General features: G+C 37.9%; 1 protein-coding gene across 2 annotated transcripts in view; it reads right to left on the reverse strand.

Annotated features, from left to right (window-relative positions):
• Positions 1–18,418, reverse strand: part of zfyve21 (zinc finger, FYVE domain containing 21) — a 29,846-nt gene that overhangs the window by 4,579 nt on the left and 6,849 nt on the right. Inside the window, exons 2-7 of one of the 2 annotated variants that reach the window (XM_041214423.1) lie at positions 18,230–18,280; positions 17,139–17,307; positions 14,219–14,294; positions 11,412–11,503; positions 10,846–10,899; positions 9,226–9,368 (exon numbers count right to left, since the gene is read on the reverse strand). In XM_041214423.1, the coding sequence (XP_041070357.1) occupies positions 9,226–9,368; positions 10,846–10,899; positions 11,412–11,503; positions 14,219–14,294; positions 17,139–17,307; positions 18,230–18,280 (585 nt within the window). The remainder of the gene's footprint in view (positions 1–9,225; positions 9,369–10,845; positions 10,900–11,411; positions 11,504–14,218; positions 14,295–17,138; positions 17,308–18,229; positions 18,281–18,418) is intronic. The other variant, XM_041214425.1, reaches the window with a different exon arrangement.

Consider the following 18,418-nt stretch of genomic DNA (forward strand, 5'->3'; position numbering starts at 1 on the left):
GATTTGTGCCTTAGAGAAGGTGGACAGGCTTTGGGGAGTTAGGTGGAATGCTACAACATTCCAAGCCTCTGACCTGCTCTTGTAGCCACAGCATTTATATGGCTGGTCCAGTTCAATTTCTGGTCAATGGTAACCCCCAGGACGATGATGGCGGGTGAATATGCAAAGGTAAGACCAATGATTATCATGGAGAGATGGTTAGATTCTCTCTCTTGTTGGAGATGGTCATTGCCTGACACTTGTGTGGTGCAAATGTTACTAGGTCTTACTGTAAATTGACACAGACTGCTTCAGTATCTGAGTTGCAGCAAATGGTACCGAACACCAAATCATCAACAAACATCCCCGCTTCTGAACTTATGGAGGGAAGGTCAATGATGAAGCAGCTGAATAAGGTTGGACCTAGGCTCCACCCCGAGGAACTCCTGCAGTGATGTCCTGGGACTGAGATGATTGACCTCCAACAACCACAACCGTCTTCCTCTGTTAGATATATGACTCTAACCAGTGGAGAGTTTCCCCCATCTCTCCCTGCCACAATTCCCATTGACTCCAGTTTTGCTAGGGTTCCTCGATGCCACACTTGGTCAAATGCTGCCTTGATGTCAAGGGCAGCCACTCTCATCTCACCTCTGGAGTTCAGCCCTTTTGCCCATGTTTGGACCAAGGCTGTAGTGAGGTCAGGAGCTGAGTGGCCCTGGTGGAATCCAAACTGAGTGTCAATGAGCAGGTTATTGCTGTGTAAGTGCCATTTGATAGCATTATCGAAGACACCTTCCATCACTTTGCTGAAGATTGAGAGTGGACTGATGGGGTATTAGTTGGCCAGGTTGAATGTGTCCTTTTTGTGGATAGAACATACCTGGGCAATTGTTGGATTTCAAAGGGATCTTAGTTTGTTTACAACTAGCCAGGTGAGCAAGGCTAAGGGATGTGTTTATTTTTCCCCAAAGGCTACTGACAACATTGGCAACATGAAAGTTTTTAAGAGGAAGATACAGTTTCAAATACATATGTAACAATAGAATTTTCATATTAAAAAGAGAGAGACATATATAAAAAGAAAATGAAAGGCTATGGACGAAGGGCATGTAAGATCTAATAGGAATGTGTGAAACAGCCATCAAGAAGCCTCCAGCCATTTGTGTATAAGTCTGCTATGTAAAGTAATTGAAGTTGGAAAAAAAAAATTTGGAATTCCACTGTCAAGTGGGTACGGTGTTGACTTGCTGGGTTTGTTTTAAATCTAAAATCTATTTTGGACTATTGCCTTAAAGGGGGTGTGTAACCAGGATTCAGGTCAATTAGGAATTTTAGGATTTGTTATAGTGGTAAGTAATTGCAGTCTTACGTATGCTTGAAACCTTTTATTTTGTTAATAAATATTTTAATTTAATTTTTAAAAAAATTTCTAAAGGTCTTGGTGGACTCATTACTTCTGAATTCAGTGCACTCATCTTGTAATAAATACAAATTGCAAAACCATTGTGATAGTGTAATCAAGTTTCCCTTGTGGATTTGGTCTGCCTGGCACATATCTGCCATGTCAATAACAAAACTGGGGGCTCTTTGTGGGATTTTTGAAATTCCTTGGTTGGTTTGGAGTTGTTGAATCTTAAGGCTACGAGTATGAGAAGCACACTGAATTCAGGAGTTGTGGGAGGGATTTTGAGGTGGTGAACTGCAAAATGGCTGTATCCAAGGCTAAAACTTGTTTGGAAGTAGAAGATATTACTCTGATTGGGATACAAAAAGTGTCTAAAAGTAAGTTAACAGATTTGGTGGATAAGTTGCAGTTGTGATTACTTGTAGGGACAAAGAAAGCAGACATAGTTGAAGTGATAGCACAGCATTTGAAATTGGAAGTGATACCTGGCACGAGTGAGTCATAGTTGGGGGTAGTAAGACTTCAGTTACAAGTGAAGAAGCTTGAACTTGAACAAGTAATGAAAATGAAAAAAGTTGAACCAGAGGCAACAGAAAAAGAAAAAAAGGGCAGAAAAAGAGAAAAAAAGACTGTATTTCAAAGAGAAATATAAATGCAAAAACTCCCTCCAGAGGGAGAAGTTAGCAATGGAGGAAAGAGAGAAGGAAATACTGGCTTAAAAAGCTAGACTTAAAAAAAAATCTCAGATGCTGAGGAAGGTCCTGATGGAAAAATCCCTCAACCTAAAACCAAGTGGGAAGATGTTTACATTTATATAAGCTTTTCCAAAGTTTGAAAAAAGGGATGTGGGGGATTCTTTATTTCATTTGAGAAGATAGCTAAGCAGATTAAATGGCCACAAGGAATCTGGACATTGCTTTTACTGTCTAGGTTAGTGGGTACAGCTCATGAGATTTATGCTTCACTGTTAGAAGTGTCGGTGGATTATGATGTAGTAAAAAGGTCCGTTCTGAGTGCATACGAGTTGGTTCCTGAGGCATACAGGCAGAAATTTAGAAATATAAGGAAACAGCCTGGATAAACTTATATCGACTTTGAGAGAGTAAAACAAAGTAATTTTGACCAGTGGATACTGACATTAAAAAGGTAGAGACAACATATGCAGCACTTAGAGAAGTAATTCTTTTGGAAGAATTTAAAGATTCAATTCCTTCAGTAATAAGAACTCATGTGGAGGAACAGAGGGTTAGAACAGTAAGACAAGTAGCAAAGATAGTTGATGATTACGAGTTAGTTCATAGATCTAAAATTTTATTTTATCACCCTTTTAGATCAGAGAAGGATAGAAAGCAGGAAGGTAAAAGGAAGGTAGGTAGTCAGGGAAGAGAAGGAGTCATTGGAAATTCTCAGGAAGTCTTTTCTCAGACTAAGGAGGAAGCTGCTGAGGGTAGAAATGACACTCAAAAATTGAGGTGTTTTCATTATAATAAGGTTGGGCACACAAAGTCAATGTTTTGGAGGTTACAGGGAAAATCTGTTGCAGTAATTGGAATGCAGAAAAGCTCTGAAGTAAAAGCACTGTGGGTTCTGAGGTCCAGGCACAAAAAAAAAGTGTGTACAGGTAAAGCAGGAAGAATCAGTGATAGGTAAAGAAGTGGGAATATGTTAACAAATTACCCAAGGGAGTTCTGAGGAGCAGGTTTCAGAAATGTCTTAAGATATTGTATGTGAAGGGAAAGTCTTTCCATATGTACAGGCTGGAGCAGGTAAAGATGTTAAAATTTCAAGGGACACAGGAGCTATTCAACTGTTAATGTTATAGGATCGTGATATTTGTTGTTCAGGGGGAGAATTGCAGGAAAATGTGATAATAAGTGGGGGTCATGCAGATGCTAAACCTACTCCATTGTGGAAGGTAAATTTAAAGAGCAACTGGAAAACAGGTGAGGTGATTGTTGGACTAGTGGAAAAATTACCCATTGCAGGGGTTCAATTTATTTTAGGTAATTATATAGTCACAGATGTGGGTGATGCCTACAGTATTTGAGCAGCCTGTGGAGGTGCACTCAATAGAGGTGTTGCAGAAAGAGCATCCTGGATTCTTTCCAGATTGTGTAGTAACAAGATCGCAGACTCAACTTGAAACAGAAAGAAGCTGTTAAAAGGCAGGGAAAAGGTGTTAAACTTCAATTAGCTGGTACTATCTTTGATAAGATTGTTCAGGAAGAGGACATGGAGAAGTTAGTAAGAATTCAGAAACTACTCTCCTGGATTATGTGGCAAACTTCAGACGAAGATTAAACAGAGCATAAGAGTTAGCTAGGGAACATTTAAAGACACCACAGCAAGTGATGAAATCAAAGGCAGATAGGAGATCCACAGCTCGTAGTTTTGTTGCTGGGGGGAAAAAGTGTTAGTTTTGTTACCAGTGCTGGGTGAATCATTAAAGGCAAGGTTTAGTGGGCCTTACAGGATTGAAAAGAAATTGGGTGAAGTAAATTATTTAATAACTACTCCAGATAGAAGAAAGAAGCAGAGGGTGTGTCATGTAAATATGCTTAAAAAGTACCTTGACATGGAAGATGACCGAAAGGAGGTATTAGTGGTGGTAGATAAGGAGAAAGAGGTAGAAATGAAGCATTCTGAAATTGAGTTTCCTCTAATAAAACTGAATAATGAGGGGGTACTTGAAAATTTAAATGTAATATTGAATTACCTTCCAGACAAGTGTCAAAGTGATTTGGAGAAGCTATTGCAGTCACACAAAGCTATTTGTGGGAATAAGCTGGAGGACAAATTCAGCTACACATGATATAAAGTGTAGGGGATTCATTTTTGATAAGGCAACATCCTTATGGATTAAGTCCAGCAAAGTTATCACAAGTACAGAAAGAAATGGAATTCATGCTTCAAAATGACATCATTTAGTTGCAGTTAACTGAAGTTCGCCTATTGTGAAAGTACCGAAAAAGATGGTCTGTGGATTATTAAAAGGTGAATGCAGTAACAAAGGCAGATTCATATCCGATACCAGTTGGAAGATTGCATTGAAAAAGTGGGACAAAGTGTATCACAAAGATTGACTTGCCAAAAGGATATTGGCAAGTGCCATTATCGAAGAGCACAAAGGAAATATCGGCTTTTAGACTATATCAGTTTAAAATCATGCTATTTGGTATGCAAAATGCACCAGCAACATTTCAAAAGCTGACCAAGTAATTGCAGGATTAAGTAATTGTGCTGTTTATATTGACAACTTGATAGTTTTCAGTCAAATGTGGGAGGAGCATTTACAACATCTGGAAGAATTAGTAAATCAACTGCAAGAAGCTAACTTGGTGACGACCTTGACTAAAAATGAGTTTGCAAAAACGCAAGTTACACATTCAGGCCATGGTAAGGTGGCTCCGAGAGATGTGAAAGCCAAAGCCATCATGTATTTCCCTGTGCCTACAACAAAATGAGAAACAGATTTCTGGGCAGGAGTAGGTTTTACTGGAAATTTATACCAAATTTTAGCAGTGTGGTTGCTCTATTGACTGAGTTATTAAAAAAGAACAAGAAATTTCAATGGACATAGGAGTGTCAGAAGGCATTTGACCGTATTGACTAGGTGACACCAGTTTTGGCAGTGCCCAATTATGCCAAGCAATTTAAGTTGGCCGTTGATGCAAGTGATGTCAGCATTGGTGCTATACGGTTGCAAGATGATGAAACTGGAATTGAGAAACCGATAGGATATTTTTCACGAAAGTTGAATGTATAACAGAGAAGATATTCAACGATTGAAAAGGAAACTCTGGGTCTAATGTTAGCATTGCAACATAAACCTCAGTGCTGCCAACAATTCGTCAGAAACAATCATTTATGCAGACCACAATCCTTTAATGTTTCTGGACAAACTGAGACCAAAGTGCACAGCTGTTTCAGATAGAGTTTATTACTATGAAGGAGAATGAAAGGCTATGGCAGAAGGCCATGTAAGATCTAATAGCAGTGTGTGAAATAGCTGTCAAGACGACCCTAGCCATTTGCGCATAAGTCTGCTATTAAAGTAACTGAAGTTGGAGAAAAAACATTTGGAATTCCACTGTCAAGTGGGTACTGTGTTGACTTGCTGGGTTTGTTTTAAATCTAAAATTTATTTTGGACTGTTGCCTTTAAGGGGGTGAGTAACCAGGAGTCAGGTCAATTAGGAATTTTAGGATTTGTTATAGTAGTAATTGTAGTCCTATGTATGTGCTTGAAATCTTTTATTTTGTTAATAAATATTATTAACATATAATCTACAGATTATATATGTGGCTGGATGAGAAAATCCAATTGCAGATGGATTGTCGAGAGTTTAAAACTCAAAGGGAAAATGGACATTTAAAAACATGGGCACTGGACTGACACAAAGGATTTGTGTGTGTAAATATATATTCGTAACAGATAAGTAAAATAGGTAGTGTAAGATGGGTTAAGAAATTGAAGCTCTCTTTTAAAATTATGTCGGTTCATGTTCCAACAAGGATGGAGATGTGACAAAAGTATAATAATTTTCATAGTATTTATCTAGTTTACTGTGAAGTAGGTTAATGGATGTAAGTTTACGTGGTTTTATCTGTGTGATTTAATTACATTTGGAGTCAAGTAGACTGCAAACTTGAAATCATCAGAAGAAGCTAGGTGTAGAAATGTGCTTGACATGCTAATGAACAAACATGGATGTTGGTTTAGCATGTAAGGTGTGAAGGGAATTTGCACTTCTAGATAAATGAAGGGATTGTTGGATTTCAAAGGGATGTTAGCCTGTTTACAACTAGCCAGATAAGCAAGGCTAAGGGGTGTGTTTATTTTCCCCCAAAGGTTACTGACAATAGTGGCAATATGAAAGTTTTTATATTATGAGGAAGATACAGTTTCAAAGGCATATGGAACAATAGAATTTACATATTAAAAGAGAGAAACGTATATGAAGGAGAATGAAAGACTATGGGAGAAGGCCATGTAAGATCTAATAGCAGTGGGTGAAAAAGCCGTCAAGACAACTCCAGCCATTTGCCCATAAGTCTGCTATGTAAAGTAACTGAAGTTGGAAAAAACCCATTTGGAATTCTATTGTCAAGTGGATACTATGTTAACTTGCTGGGTTTGTTTTAAATCTAAAATCTATTTTGGATTGTTGCCTTAAAGGGAGTGAGTAACCTGGAGTCAGGTCAATTAGGAATTTTAGAATTTGTTATAGTAGTAATTGTGGTATTATGTATGTGCATGAAATCTTTTATTTTGTTAATAAATATTTTAATTAAAAAAAATCTCTAAAGGTCTTAGTGGACTCATTACTTCTGAATTCAGTACACACATCTCGTAATAAATACAAATTGCAAAACTGTTGTGAAAGCGCAACCAAGTTTCCCTTGTGTGCCAGATGGACCAAAACCACATCATCTGCCATGTAATAACACAGAGTTGGCTAAAGTGGATTGGGAAAACAGATTAATAGATAAGGCAGTCAAGAAGCGGTGACAGATATTTAAGGAGATATTTCATAATTCTCAAAGCTATATTCAAATGAGAATGAGAGTCTTAAAGGAGGAACTATCCATGGCTAACTAAGGATGGCATCAAATTAAAAGAAAAGGCATTCAATGTTGCAAAGATTAGTGGTAGTCCAGAAGATTGGGAAAAATTTAGAAAGCAAGAAAGGGTAAGTAGGAAAATAATAAAGAGGAAGAAAATAGATAAAAGTAAATTAGCAAGAAATATAAAAAAAAAGTTTCTATAAGTATATAAATGAGAATAGCTAAACTTTGGTCTCAGAAGAGACTGGATAATTAATAATGAGAAACAAGGGTACAGTGGAGACTTTGAACAGATATTTTGTATCTATCTTCATGATAGAAGACACAAGCATTCCAACAATTGAGGAAAATCAGTGGACAAAAGAGGAGGAGGAACTTAAAACAATTATCACTAGAGAAAAAATGCTGGTCAAACTAATGGGATTAAAGGTTGGCAAGCCGCTGGTGCAAATGTCTAGGATCTTAAAGAAAGAAGTGGCTGGAGAGATAGCGGATGCATTGACTGCAATCTTCCAAAATTCCCTGGTTCTGGAAAAATTCTAGTAGACTGGAAAGCCACAAATGCAATACTCCTATTCAAGAAAGAAGCGAGGCAGAAAACATGAAACTATATGCAAGTTAGTTTAACATTTGTTATTGGGAAAATGCTGGACTACATTAAGGAATTAAAAGCAGGATATTTAGAAAATTATAAAACCATGCTATGTTTGATTATATGAAAGGGAAATTGTGTTTGACAAATTTATTAGAGTTCTTAAGCAGGATAGGAAAACAGGAATTAGTCGATGCAGTTTCCAAAAGGCATTTGATAAGGTACCACATAAAAGATTACTGCACAAGATAAGTTCTCATGGTGTTGGGAGTAATATGGATAGAAGATAGGCTAACCAACAGAAATTCAGGAAAATGGATAATTTTCAGAATGGCTAACCCTATTGTGGAATTAATGCCAAGGAGTCAACTATTCACAATCTATTTTAATGACCTGGATGAAGGAATCGAATATAGCATAGTCAAATTTACTGACAATACAAAGATAAGTGGAAAAGCAAGTTGTGAGGAGAACACGAAGAGTTTGCAAAGGGATAAAGATTGATTAAATGAGTGGGCATAACTTTGGCAGATGGGGTATAATGTGGTAAAATGAGAGATTGTCCACTTTGGGAGGAAGAATAGGAAAGCAAAGTATTATTTAAATGGAGACACACCACAGAATGCTACAGTACAGAGGGATCTCTTTGTCCCCCTACACAACACGAAAAGTTAGTATGCAGATACAGCAAGTAGTTATTTTGCACCATTTTAGTCTCCCTATTTAAGGAGGGGTTTACTTGCATTGGAGTCAGTACAGAGGACTTATACTAGGTTGAATCCTGGAATGAAGGGGTAGTCTTATGAGGAAAGATTGAGCATGTTGGGCCTATACTCATTGGAGTTCATAAGAATGACAGAGGATCTTATTGAAACATAAGATTTTGAGAAGTTTTGAGAGGGTAGATGCTGAGAGGATGTTTGGCCTTGAGGGAATCTTGAACTAGGAGGCAATGTTTCAGAATATAAGGGGTTGCTCATTTACGATGATGATGAAGAATTCTTCTTCTCAGAAGGTCATGGACCTTTGGAATTCTCTATTCCAGAGAGCAGTGGATGCTGGACAATTCGATATATTCAAGGCTGAGAAAGACAGGTTTTTGATCTACAAGGGTTATGAGGGCAGGCAGGAAACTGGAGTTAGGTTACAATCAGGTCAACCAGGGTCTTACTGAATGGCAGAACAGGCCCAGCACAGACATAATGGGCCAAGTGATTTCTTTCTGTGCTGTAAACTTTCTATGATTCTATAGGCCTGAGGGGCCAAGAGCCTATTCCTGCTCATATTTTCTACATTCTTATATTATCTGGGTTCTATTTGCTTTCTTTCTACTGAAATAGGCTATTTTCCAGTACAACATCTTTATTTTTAATCCTCTTTTTACCTATTTTCAGTGTGAACTTAATTAGATTATGGTCACTATTTTTCCTCTTGCTGAACATACAACTAAGGATTAAGCTAACAGTTCCAGATATGTTCTAAGAACCTCATGTACCCTGCCCATGTCGCTTGATTTTAGTGCTTGTATAAGCTAATTTTACATTCAAATATGCTGTATTTAAAGTTACTTTTTAATTTGCTAGTGAAGAACCGTTACTCCAGATTGAAAGAAGACTCTAGCAACTTTTTTTTAAATGAATACTTTGAAGGAAGACTCTGGCAGATCTGTTAGACATTACCTTATGCATAGCAGCCAGCCAGCCAACAGACACCTTCTTGTTGCTATTAAAATCGTCAGATGCACTTAACTTCAGTTGTTTCGGTTCCTGGGAGCCCAAGGTTTTATACTGGACCAGCATTCCGGTGGCACGTGTATTACCTCCTGAAATTGTACAGATAAATCAAACTCCATTAAAATTCTGTTAAAAACAAACTATTTTTTTTTGCATCATTCCACCTAGCAATTTTTCCCAAATATTCACTTTCACAAGATAATATTACAACTTTCCTGAAGGCTTCCCTCTTAGCTAAATGATACTTCTGTTTCCATGAATAACTGCTTTACATGTTGTGATTTTTTTTTCAGGAACATAATAATGGGCAAGAAGAGGGGAGAAAGAAATAACAATCCTGGTTTGGAAAATCATCAGAACTGTTTCCTCTGATCCAATTAACGTTAGGTACGTGTGGCTGTGTGAGCCAAAGAAAGAGCGAGTAGTCCAATGATTTTAGAATAAATAATTTTGAATGAATCAGACAGACAATTTGGTATAAAATATAATTCAAGTATTGATTAGGTGTTACATGCAATGCAAATACTTCGTTCAGCTTAATGAAGACAGTCCTGGTTATCTGAATCACTGAATGTACAACTGAATTTACTGAACAGACAGGCTGCAAAACCCAAAAAGAGCATGACTTTAAAAGCACATCCTGTGTGTCATCTTAGTAAAATTTATTTTACTATTTTCACTAATATTTGAATGGATTTTTCCCAACTAAAAGACTACGTATGTGTAAAATCAATGGGCAACCTTTTAATACTGCCCTCAAGTGGACACTCATGTCTAAATGTGCAGAATGAGTTCAAAGGGTTTTGTGACTGAAGGTCGTCAGAAATGCTTCCACCCTTTCCTCACCAAGTCCACTCTATTCATCGGGAGTTCAGTAGCAATCAATGACCAATGGGAACCCTGGGTGTTCTCTCACTCCTTCCTGACCAAATTGTGAATATAACTGTGACCTTGACTGAAAGTGGCTAACTCAGCACAAGGCAAGGTTGAAAACTGGGATTTTTTTAGTCCATGCAACTCGACACATCACATTGCATATGCACCGACTGAACTACATCTCAGCCCACAAAAAAGCATGTTATTCTAAACCATTTGAAGTTGCTTTCTAGTTATGCATGTTCATAATTGGTTCCACTATTAAAACAGTTTCAAATAGTTTAAAATAACTGCAAAGCTATCAGTCTTTGGCAACACTATATACAAAAGGGATGATGGACTAGGTGGAAATACAGAGGGAATAAAGCACAGGTGTTAACATGATACACTTGGAAGCAGAATGCTACCATTTCAGACTGTTAGCAAATAACACGTGCAATCTAAAGCAAAGGAAAACACATTAAGGATTTTGAGGAGTTTGCCTTGTAATTTACAATGCATCACAAAGTCAGCACTAACAACAACTCAGTTCAAGTTAACTCAACTTCTATGCAGGACAGCTCACAGAAAAAGCATCATTCAGCAAGGCATCTAGTATAAAGTAAATGACAAGCCAAGCTCCTAAGGGCCATATATAAGGAGATCAGCACATGATGAGCTGTTGGCAAAGATGACAATCATACTTCTAACCTTCTGTAATGTACGGGTTCTCCAGTAGGCTGGTGTAAGTGTGAATATCTTTCTCTGTACCAAGACGATAGGCAGCAGCAGGCATTGAAAAGAAGGATTAGTTTCAGGCCATTCTATCAGGAAAATATGAGCTCCACCATCTAATTCAATATACAAACACCACTAACTACATTATAATCAGTCTATAAAAGCAGCTAACCAAATTTAATTGAAAACAAAACTCCAATCTCAGTTGTGTGCTTTAATTGGGAAAGTTATTCCTGGCCGTTGATTTCCAACGTTATCAATGTTGCCCCACACATCAACTTTTCTTCCCTATGGAAGTATTTCAACTTGTCTAAACAAAAACACTGATCTATCTAGCTGGTGCTGGGGCTTTAACCCATGGTAACTCCTTTGAAAGACAATACTCTGCCATTTACTGTACAAGGTCCATCAGGGCACTAATTTTTATCACCCAATAAGTTTAAAGCCGTACTTCTGCAAATTAATTTTTCTACAAAAAAAAAAAAACAGGTTACTGCTGAAATCAGTTACTTGTACAACTAGCATCTACTTAAATTTACCTCCAGGAGTAAAACCATCAGTTAGCACTTGAACACTTATAATTCTGGGAACCTCGATTTCAAAGTGATTTTCTCCATCCAGGTACAGATACCTAGCAAAAATTAAAAAGTTATTATTTCAAGAGAAATGCTTCAGAGTAATGTTTTCAATACTCCAGTCATACAAAAACAGCTTTTTTTGTTTTCTCTTAAATAGAGATTTTACCCACAAGCCTTTCACCATTTCTCAATCACTGGCATGCCAATCCTCAACACTTCATCCAAGTGGCTATACTTCAACACATGAAACGATTTGTTATCAGGTTATACCTATTCTACCACGTGAAACATCTGTGCTAATTCCAATGCAGTCCTCACGCAATCCTACATGATGATTTTGCAGCGGAAGCAAAAATCCAAGCCAAGTTTGCTCTTCCCAGCTTCAAAAAAAAAGTGATGCCAACTGTAGCAGCCTTACCACACTGCAGCTGAGATCAACTAACTCAGCACAGATCAGAGATTAAAACTGGCAGTTTCCTCATTGTCAAAACGTGTCAATTAGTTGTACGGGTTCAGCAAGACAATGGGAAGAGGAAACTAATTCTGTTTGGCATTTCAGAACAAGGAAAATCTACTTTGTTGAAAAAGATAGTCTGGACAAAACTACTATGCACATATTACATGGCTCATCTAATTAAATTTCCATTACCCAACATTAAAAATGAATTTAAATAATCCAGCAATTGGAACTGCAATCATCAGTGCATGTTTATTCTACTTTAACTGATGTTTGCTTTGAGTTGTTAAAGAAAAAATGCACAGGCTCAAATTATGTTTTTTAAATTAAAAATGTTCTGCAAAATTGGTTTATTACTAAATATTAATACACATTACTTAAGGTACATGTCACCAAAAATAACAATTTTGGTTTACTTGTAAACGAAGCATAGTATGTTTTATAGTATTGCTACTTGCCCAGGAAAGAGATTGGCATTTCCATTTGGATCAGTAATTTCCCATGTGTTTGTCTGGGTTAATATTTTGTACTTATGTAGGAAATGTTCTCGATCTGGTTATCTGTTGTTGGTAGTAGCTAATTCAGCTTTTATGAGCACATATGCTGACAGCCTCCATAGTGCCCAACCCACCATATCTATTGTTGGTGACATCTTTTGATAATCTGCTTCTATCACTGCTTGTTTATCCCTACAACCACACCAACCCCCTCCAATTCTCTCTCTTTCTCTCTCTCCGCCCTCCCCAACACACCTTAAACCAGCTTATATTTCAACTCTTTCTTGGACTCGAACTCAAGTTCTGTCGAAGGGTCATGAGGACTAGAAACGTCAACTCTTTTCTTCTCCGCCGATGCTGCCAGACCTGCTGAGTTTTTCCAGGTAATTCTGTTTTTGCCCAACCCACTTGTTGGGTGGAAGGAGACTCATTGTTTCAGGGAACACATTGCTTAGCTGCAGTCTATATCACTTTGAAGGAGCAAACATTTTCTTTTCCCTAAAAAGGCTTTTAGATACATGTTGTGCATCTTGAATTAGAAGCATTTGCACATGGAATTGGTGGATAAGGAACTGGCTGCACTCTTGTTGTGGTGGAAAATCTCCTTGGGGACCAGGTCCTAGTGGAATCCTGCAGGGATCGGTGTTAGGACTGTTGCCCTCCACTATCTGCGATGATCTGGTTTAAGCAGCAAGGGAACTGTAACCAAGTTTGCAGATGATAAAGGATGTGTGTGGGTTAATTGAGGGGAAAAAAGAGGAACACATATAGATCTGGATGTGATGGAGAAATAAAGCCGTTATTTTATACATATCAGTGGAAGCAGCAAAATTGTGAAAACTTGTGTCAGCTTTGCAAGTTATAATAAAATGGAAATTGCTTAAAATGGGAAACAACAAAATAAAGGCTAATATCAAGCAGAACCACCTCTATTTTGCTCATCTCACCATAAGCATGAATTTAGTACAACTGCTTAGGAATTAAAGAAAAATGCTCACAATTTTAAAAAATGTTGCAAAGAAATGTAATTTGTTTAAATGTTGATCAGGTATCATCAACCTTCACACTTTTCCTACCAAGTGGTTCAAGGAATGCAGAACACACAGCATCTACCTCTCTAAGGGTATTTCCAATTCTGCCACATCTTCATTTAACCTACTCTGTCGCCACTATTTCAGAGAAGAAATAATTTCTGCATCAGGCAACTCTCCACAGATGACAAGATCATCTTTCATCAAAACCAAAAAGGTAAACTTGATCTCACCCAAAACCCTGTTGTCCCTATCCAAACTCGCACCAAGTCCCACTGACATACATTGGCACTCAATAAAGCTTCGCCATGCCACCACCCCTCAAATCCCTAACCTCCTCTAGCTCATATAATCCTCGAGATATCTGTACTTTTTCAATTCTGGCTACTTGCGAATCCATGTTTTGTGTTGCTCCATCATTAGTGACAGTGCCTTCAAATGCCCAGGCCTCAAGCTCTGGAATTCCACCCCGAAATCTCTCCATTTCTTTCTTTCTACCTTTACTCTTAAGATGTTCAAAATTTACATCTTCAATCAAACAAACTTTTAGACATCTGACCCAATATCTTCTCATGTGGCTCAGTGTCGTATTTTGTTTTATAAAGCACCTGTTAAGCACTTTAGAACATTTTGGTGCCTTGCTCTCTGCCCATTCATTAATGAAATTTCCAGGTTTACCTTTTGTTTCCTGGACTTCTAGATGTGTATTGTTTTAAAAATTGCACAAACCATATTCACAGAAGACATTTTAATACCAAAACATTCAATAAAAAACGTACCTACCTGTGGTTGTTTGACAGCCGACAACCCATTGTTTCACCTTTTTCTAAGGAACCCGAAGTTACAAGGAATGTAGCCCCTTGGCAACAAACAGTTAAAAACGTGTGAATAGAAACAATATACATTGTAGGGGTGGGGGGAGGTCAAATACTTAGATGAGAATATAAGAAAGAATAAAGAGGAAAAATGCAATAAATGCAACAAGAATTAACAAATTGTCGCCATCTGTTGCAGCCATCTGTCCAATATTAAACACACTTCTGCCCAGATTTTGTGGTAAAAATAATAGTAGGGCTTACTGTTAAAAAGAAAGCTGGGCTTCACTTTAGGCGATTGCACATGGTTAAACACAAAAATCAAGAAGTTGTGGTTAGAAATGCTTCAGTCCTCCAGAAGCTGTGCTGCACTGGTATCTTGCTAAGCGACTTGGCGTTGCAATACATAGAACAGCATGAAGTTGCAGTACTTACCTAAATTCATCAGAAAAATTTAAAGTTGTCCATTCAAATCTAACTGTCTTAAATCACTGACAAACATCCTCTCTGGTACACTGAAAATTAAGTGTAGAGTCTCAATGCTTCAGATTTTAATTACTGGAAGTTTAAAAATGAATTTGAATAAATTTTTCATCTCACTTCTATTTTTTTCCTCTCTCTCTGAGTCCCATCTTTCTTTCCCCTTCTCTATTTTGCCTTCTGTCCATGATTTGACTTTGAATAAAATATTCCAACTGATATTTCCTGTTTCAGAGCAAGGTGTCTTAGTGAGGATTCATCAACCTGATTAGTCAAAGAGATACACAGTTTCTTGTACTGTTCACGCAAATCCCATATCCTGTGAAGGGGATGTTACAATGAAAAAGGTTTTGCTTCAATGCACATGTAGTACAGATAAGTGTAATGAATATCTAGTGTTGTTCTTTTGTTGCTGGCTACAAAATTGGTGTAACTACACCTCCATTTGTTTGAGTTAAAAGACACATTTAAATTGCTAATTATTGGTAAATATCCATAAAACCTGTGTTTAATTTCATTATATAAAACTAACAACAGCGCCCCCAATAACCCAACAAGTTTAACCAGTGAGTAGTTAAACCACACGGTGTGGACTCAGCTGCAGCAGCAACTAGTGGTCTTGGGGCTCCTGGATTAAGGAAATGGAGATTAAGCTATAAAATAAGCTCCTATTATCTATCCAGAAACTCTTTGCTGGAAGTGTAAATGTGTGGACATTAGGCAAGGACAGGACCAGGCTTGGCTATTTTGGACCATAATAACTGCTGATATTTATTGCCACATGAATTGCAGCTACCTGGCAAATGTAGACATTATGTTATCTTTTATTCATTCATGGGATGTGAGCATCGCTGGCTGGGCCAGCATTCTTGCTCATCTCTAACTGCCCTTGAGAAGGTGGTGGCAAGCTGCCTTCGTGAACTGCTGCAGTCCACGTGGTGTAGGTACACCCACAGTGCTGTTAGGGAGGGATTTCCAGGATTTTGACCCAACAACAGTGAAGGAATGATGATATATTTCCATGTCAGGATGGTGAGTGATTTGGAGGGGAACTTCCAGATGGTGGTGTTCTCACGTGTCTGCTGCCTTTGTCTTTCTAGATGGTAGTGGTCAAGGGTTTGGAAGGTGCTGTCTAAGGAGCTATGGTGAGTTCCTACAGTGCATCTTGTAAATGGTACACACTGCTGCCACTGTGCACTGGTCGTGGAGGGAGTGAATGTTTGTGGGTGGGCTGCCAATCAAGCAGGCTACTTTGTCCTGGATGGTGTCAAGCTTCTTGAGTTTTGTTGGAGCTGCACTCATCCAGGCAAGTGGAGAGTTTTCCATCACACTCCTGACTTATGCTTGTAGATGGGGTGGACAGGCTTTGGGGAGTCATGTGGCGAGTTTCTCACCACAGGATTCCTAGCCTCTGACCTGCTCTTGTAGCCACAGTATTTATGTGGCTGCTCCAGTTCAGTTTCTGGTCAATGGTAACCCTGAGGATGTTGATCATGGGGAATTCAACAATGACAATGCCATTGAATTGCAAAGGGCAAACGTTAAAGATTCTCTCTTGTTGGAGATGGTCATTGCCTGGCACTTGTATAGTGCAAATGATACTTGCTACTTATCAGCCCAAGCCCGGATATTGTCCAGGTCTTGCTATTTTTGGATAGGAGCTGCTTCAGTATCCAAGTCGCAGCAAATGGTGAACATTGCACAATCATCAGTGAACATCTCCACTTCTGATCTTATGAAGGAAAGGAAGGTCATTGATGAAGCAGCTGACAATGATTGGGTCTAGAACACAACCCTGAGGAACTCCTGCAGTGATGTCCTCGAACTGAGATGATTGATGTCCAACAACCACAACCATGTTCCTTCATGCTAGTTAAAACTTCAACCAGCGGAGAGTCCCCCCCCCGCTCCCGCCTCCCATTGACTCCAGTTTTGCTAGGGCTCCTTGATGTCAAGGGCAGTCACTCCTACCTCACTTTGGGAGTTTAGCTCTTTTGTCCATGCTTGAACCCAGGCTGTAATGAGCTCAGATGCTGTAATGAGTGGCCCTGGCATAACCCAAACTGAGCATCAATGACCAGGTTATTGCTAAGCAAGTGCTGCTCAATAGCACTGTTGACCCCTTCCATCACTTTCCTGCATGATCTTGATTGCCAGAAACTTTAGAAGACCTACAGGTAGATCTATGTTTCAAATTATTTTAACTGTGTTTTAAAAAGTGTAGCCTTACAAGCTGATACATTACTGTACCTTAACTTACATTATAACAGGATTTTAACAGAAGTCATAATAATCGTCATTTAGTTATATTTATGCAAAAGACCTTTAAAACATTTTAATCATGATATAGGTCATAAACAGTACACCTTTTAAACGTGTTTGGAGATAACAAGTAATGCAAGTCTTACCATTTATGAGCACCTTGATCTGTTTGTCAAAGAACTCATATTCCTTCTGGGAGACCAGAGCACATTCGGCACATTGTCGCACTGGATCTATGAAGTACATTCGTGGAAGAGGTACTTTTTTACTGCAACATTTGTCACAGAAACATTTTCCACATCTTCTGCAGTGATGCTACAATTTCAGAATAGTTCAGAGGATTAAAAGATAAATCAAAAATCCTACTAGAATACATACAAGGGTATTAAACAAATTCACAAAAACTGAAAATTTAAATTACAGATGTATTCAAAAAATGTATAGCTTCTTGGCGGAACAGGATACACCAGTTTAAAATATTTCACAAACTCTATGTACTGGTATGTCTCTTGACAAGGTTGGGGAAATAACAGCAATTCAAGCAGTACAAATATCAGTGGGAAACAGCCAAATTATTTTGTAGCATCATTATATAATAGAATGGTAGCAGGTCTTTTAACTCCTTTAATCAAAAGATTTCAATGCAGCAAGAGACAGTGACTCTATTTAAATAAAAACAGAAATAATTAAGCTCAGACTAAAAATGCTGTATTTCCCCCTCTTGGTTTTTGTTTCAATTTATCTGGTCTCATTACATATGGTTATAAGTGTTAGATGGGCGGATGACATCCTGATATCATTAGAACACCAGCTACAACTGGGTTGCCAAGTCAGGTCCAGTAGTGACAATCTCTTCAATTTATGTTCCCTCTGGCAAACTATTATAGTAGTTTCTTTTATATATTGGGTTGCTCAGGCTGTTGACAAAAATTAACTTTAATAGAGAAATTTCACAATAGTGATTGACAGCCACGCATAAGATTTGAGAAAAATCTCTTCAAAACAGTGCAAAGATCAGCAGCTCTTACTTGAATCAAAGATCTACTGACAACACTTGACTCAATGCTTCTGGATAAAGATACCAAAATGATTTCAAATTTATTGCATTTCTTGATTGTGTATTATTTTTCTTTTCAGTGTGTAAAGAATCATAATTTTTAATGTTGACCCCTTAATAGAAGTGAATAAAAACTATTTATTTGATTTATCAAATATAAAGAAATGTAGAATATCTTACTTTTCTGGTAAGAAAGTCAAATTTTGCTTCGCACTGCATACACCTGGGACACTATGAGAAGAAATACAGTTGATATGAGAAATAATCGTAACGTCAGAAGGTAACTACTAATACTTATATTCCTGAATGAAGCTTTAGTAAATTTTATATTGTACACCATGTGACTAACTCATTAGCAAAGGCCTTCTA

The sequence above is a fragment of the Carcharodon carcharias genome, chromosome 20 (genome assembly GCF_017639515.1).
Source record: "Carcharodon carcharias isolate sCarCar2 chromosome 20, sCarCar2.pri, whole genome shotgun sequence".
NCBI classification, from domain to species: Eukaryota; Metazoa; Chordata; class Chondrichthyes; order Lamniformes; family Lamnidae; genus Carcharodon; species Carcharodon carcharias.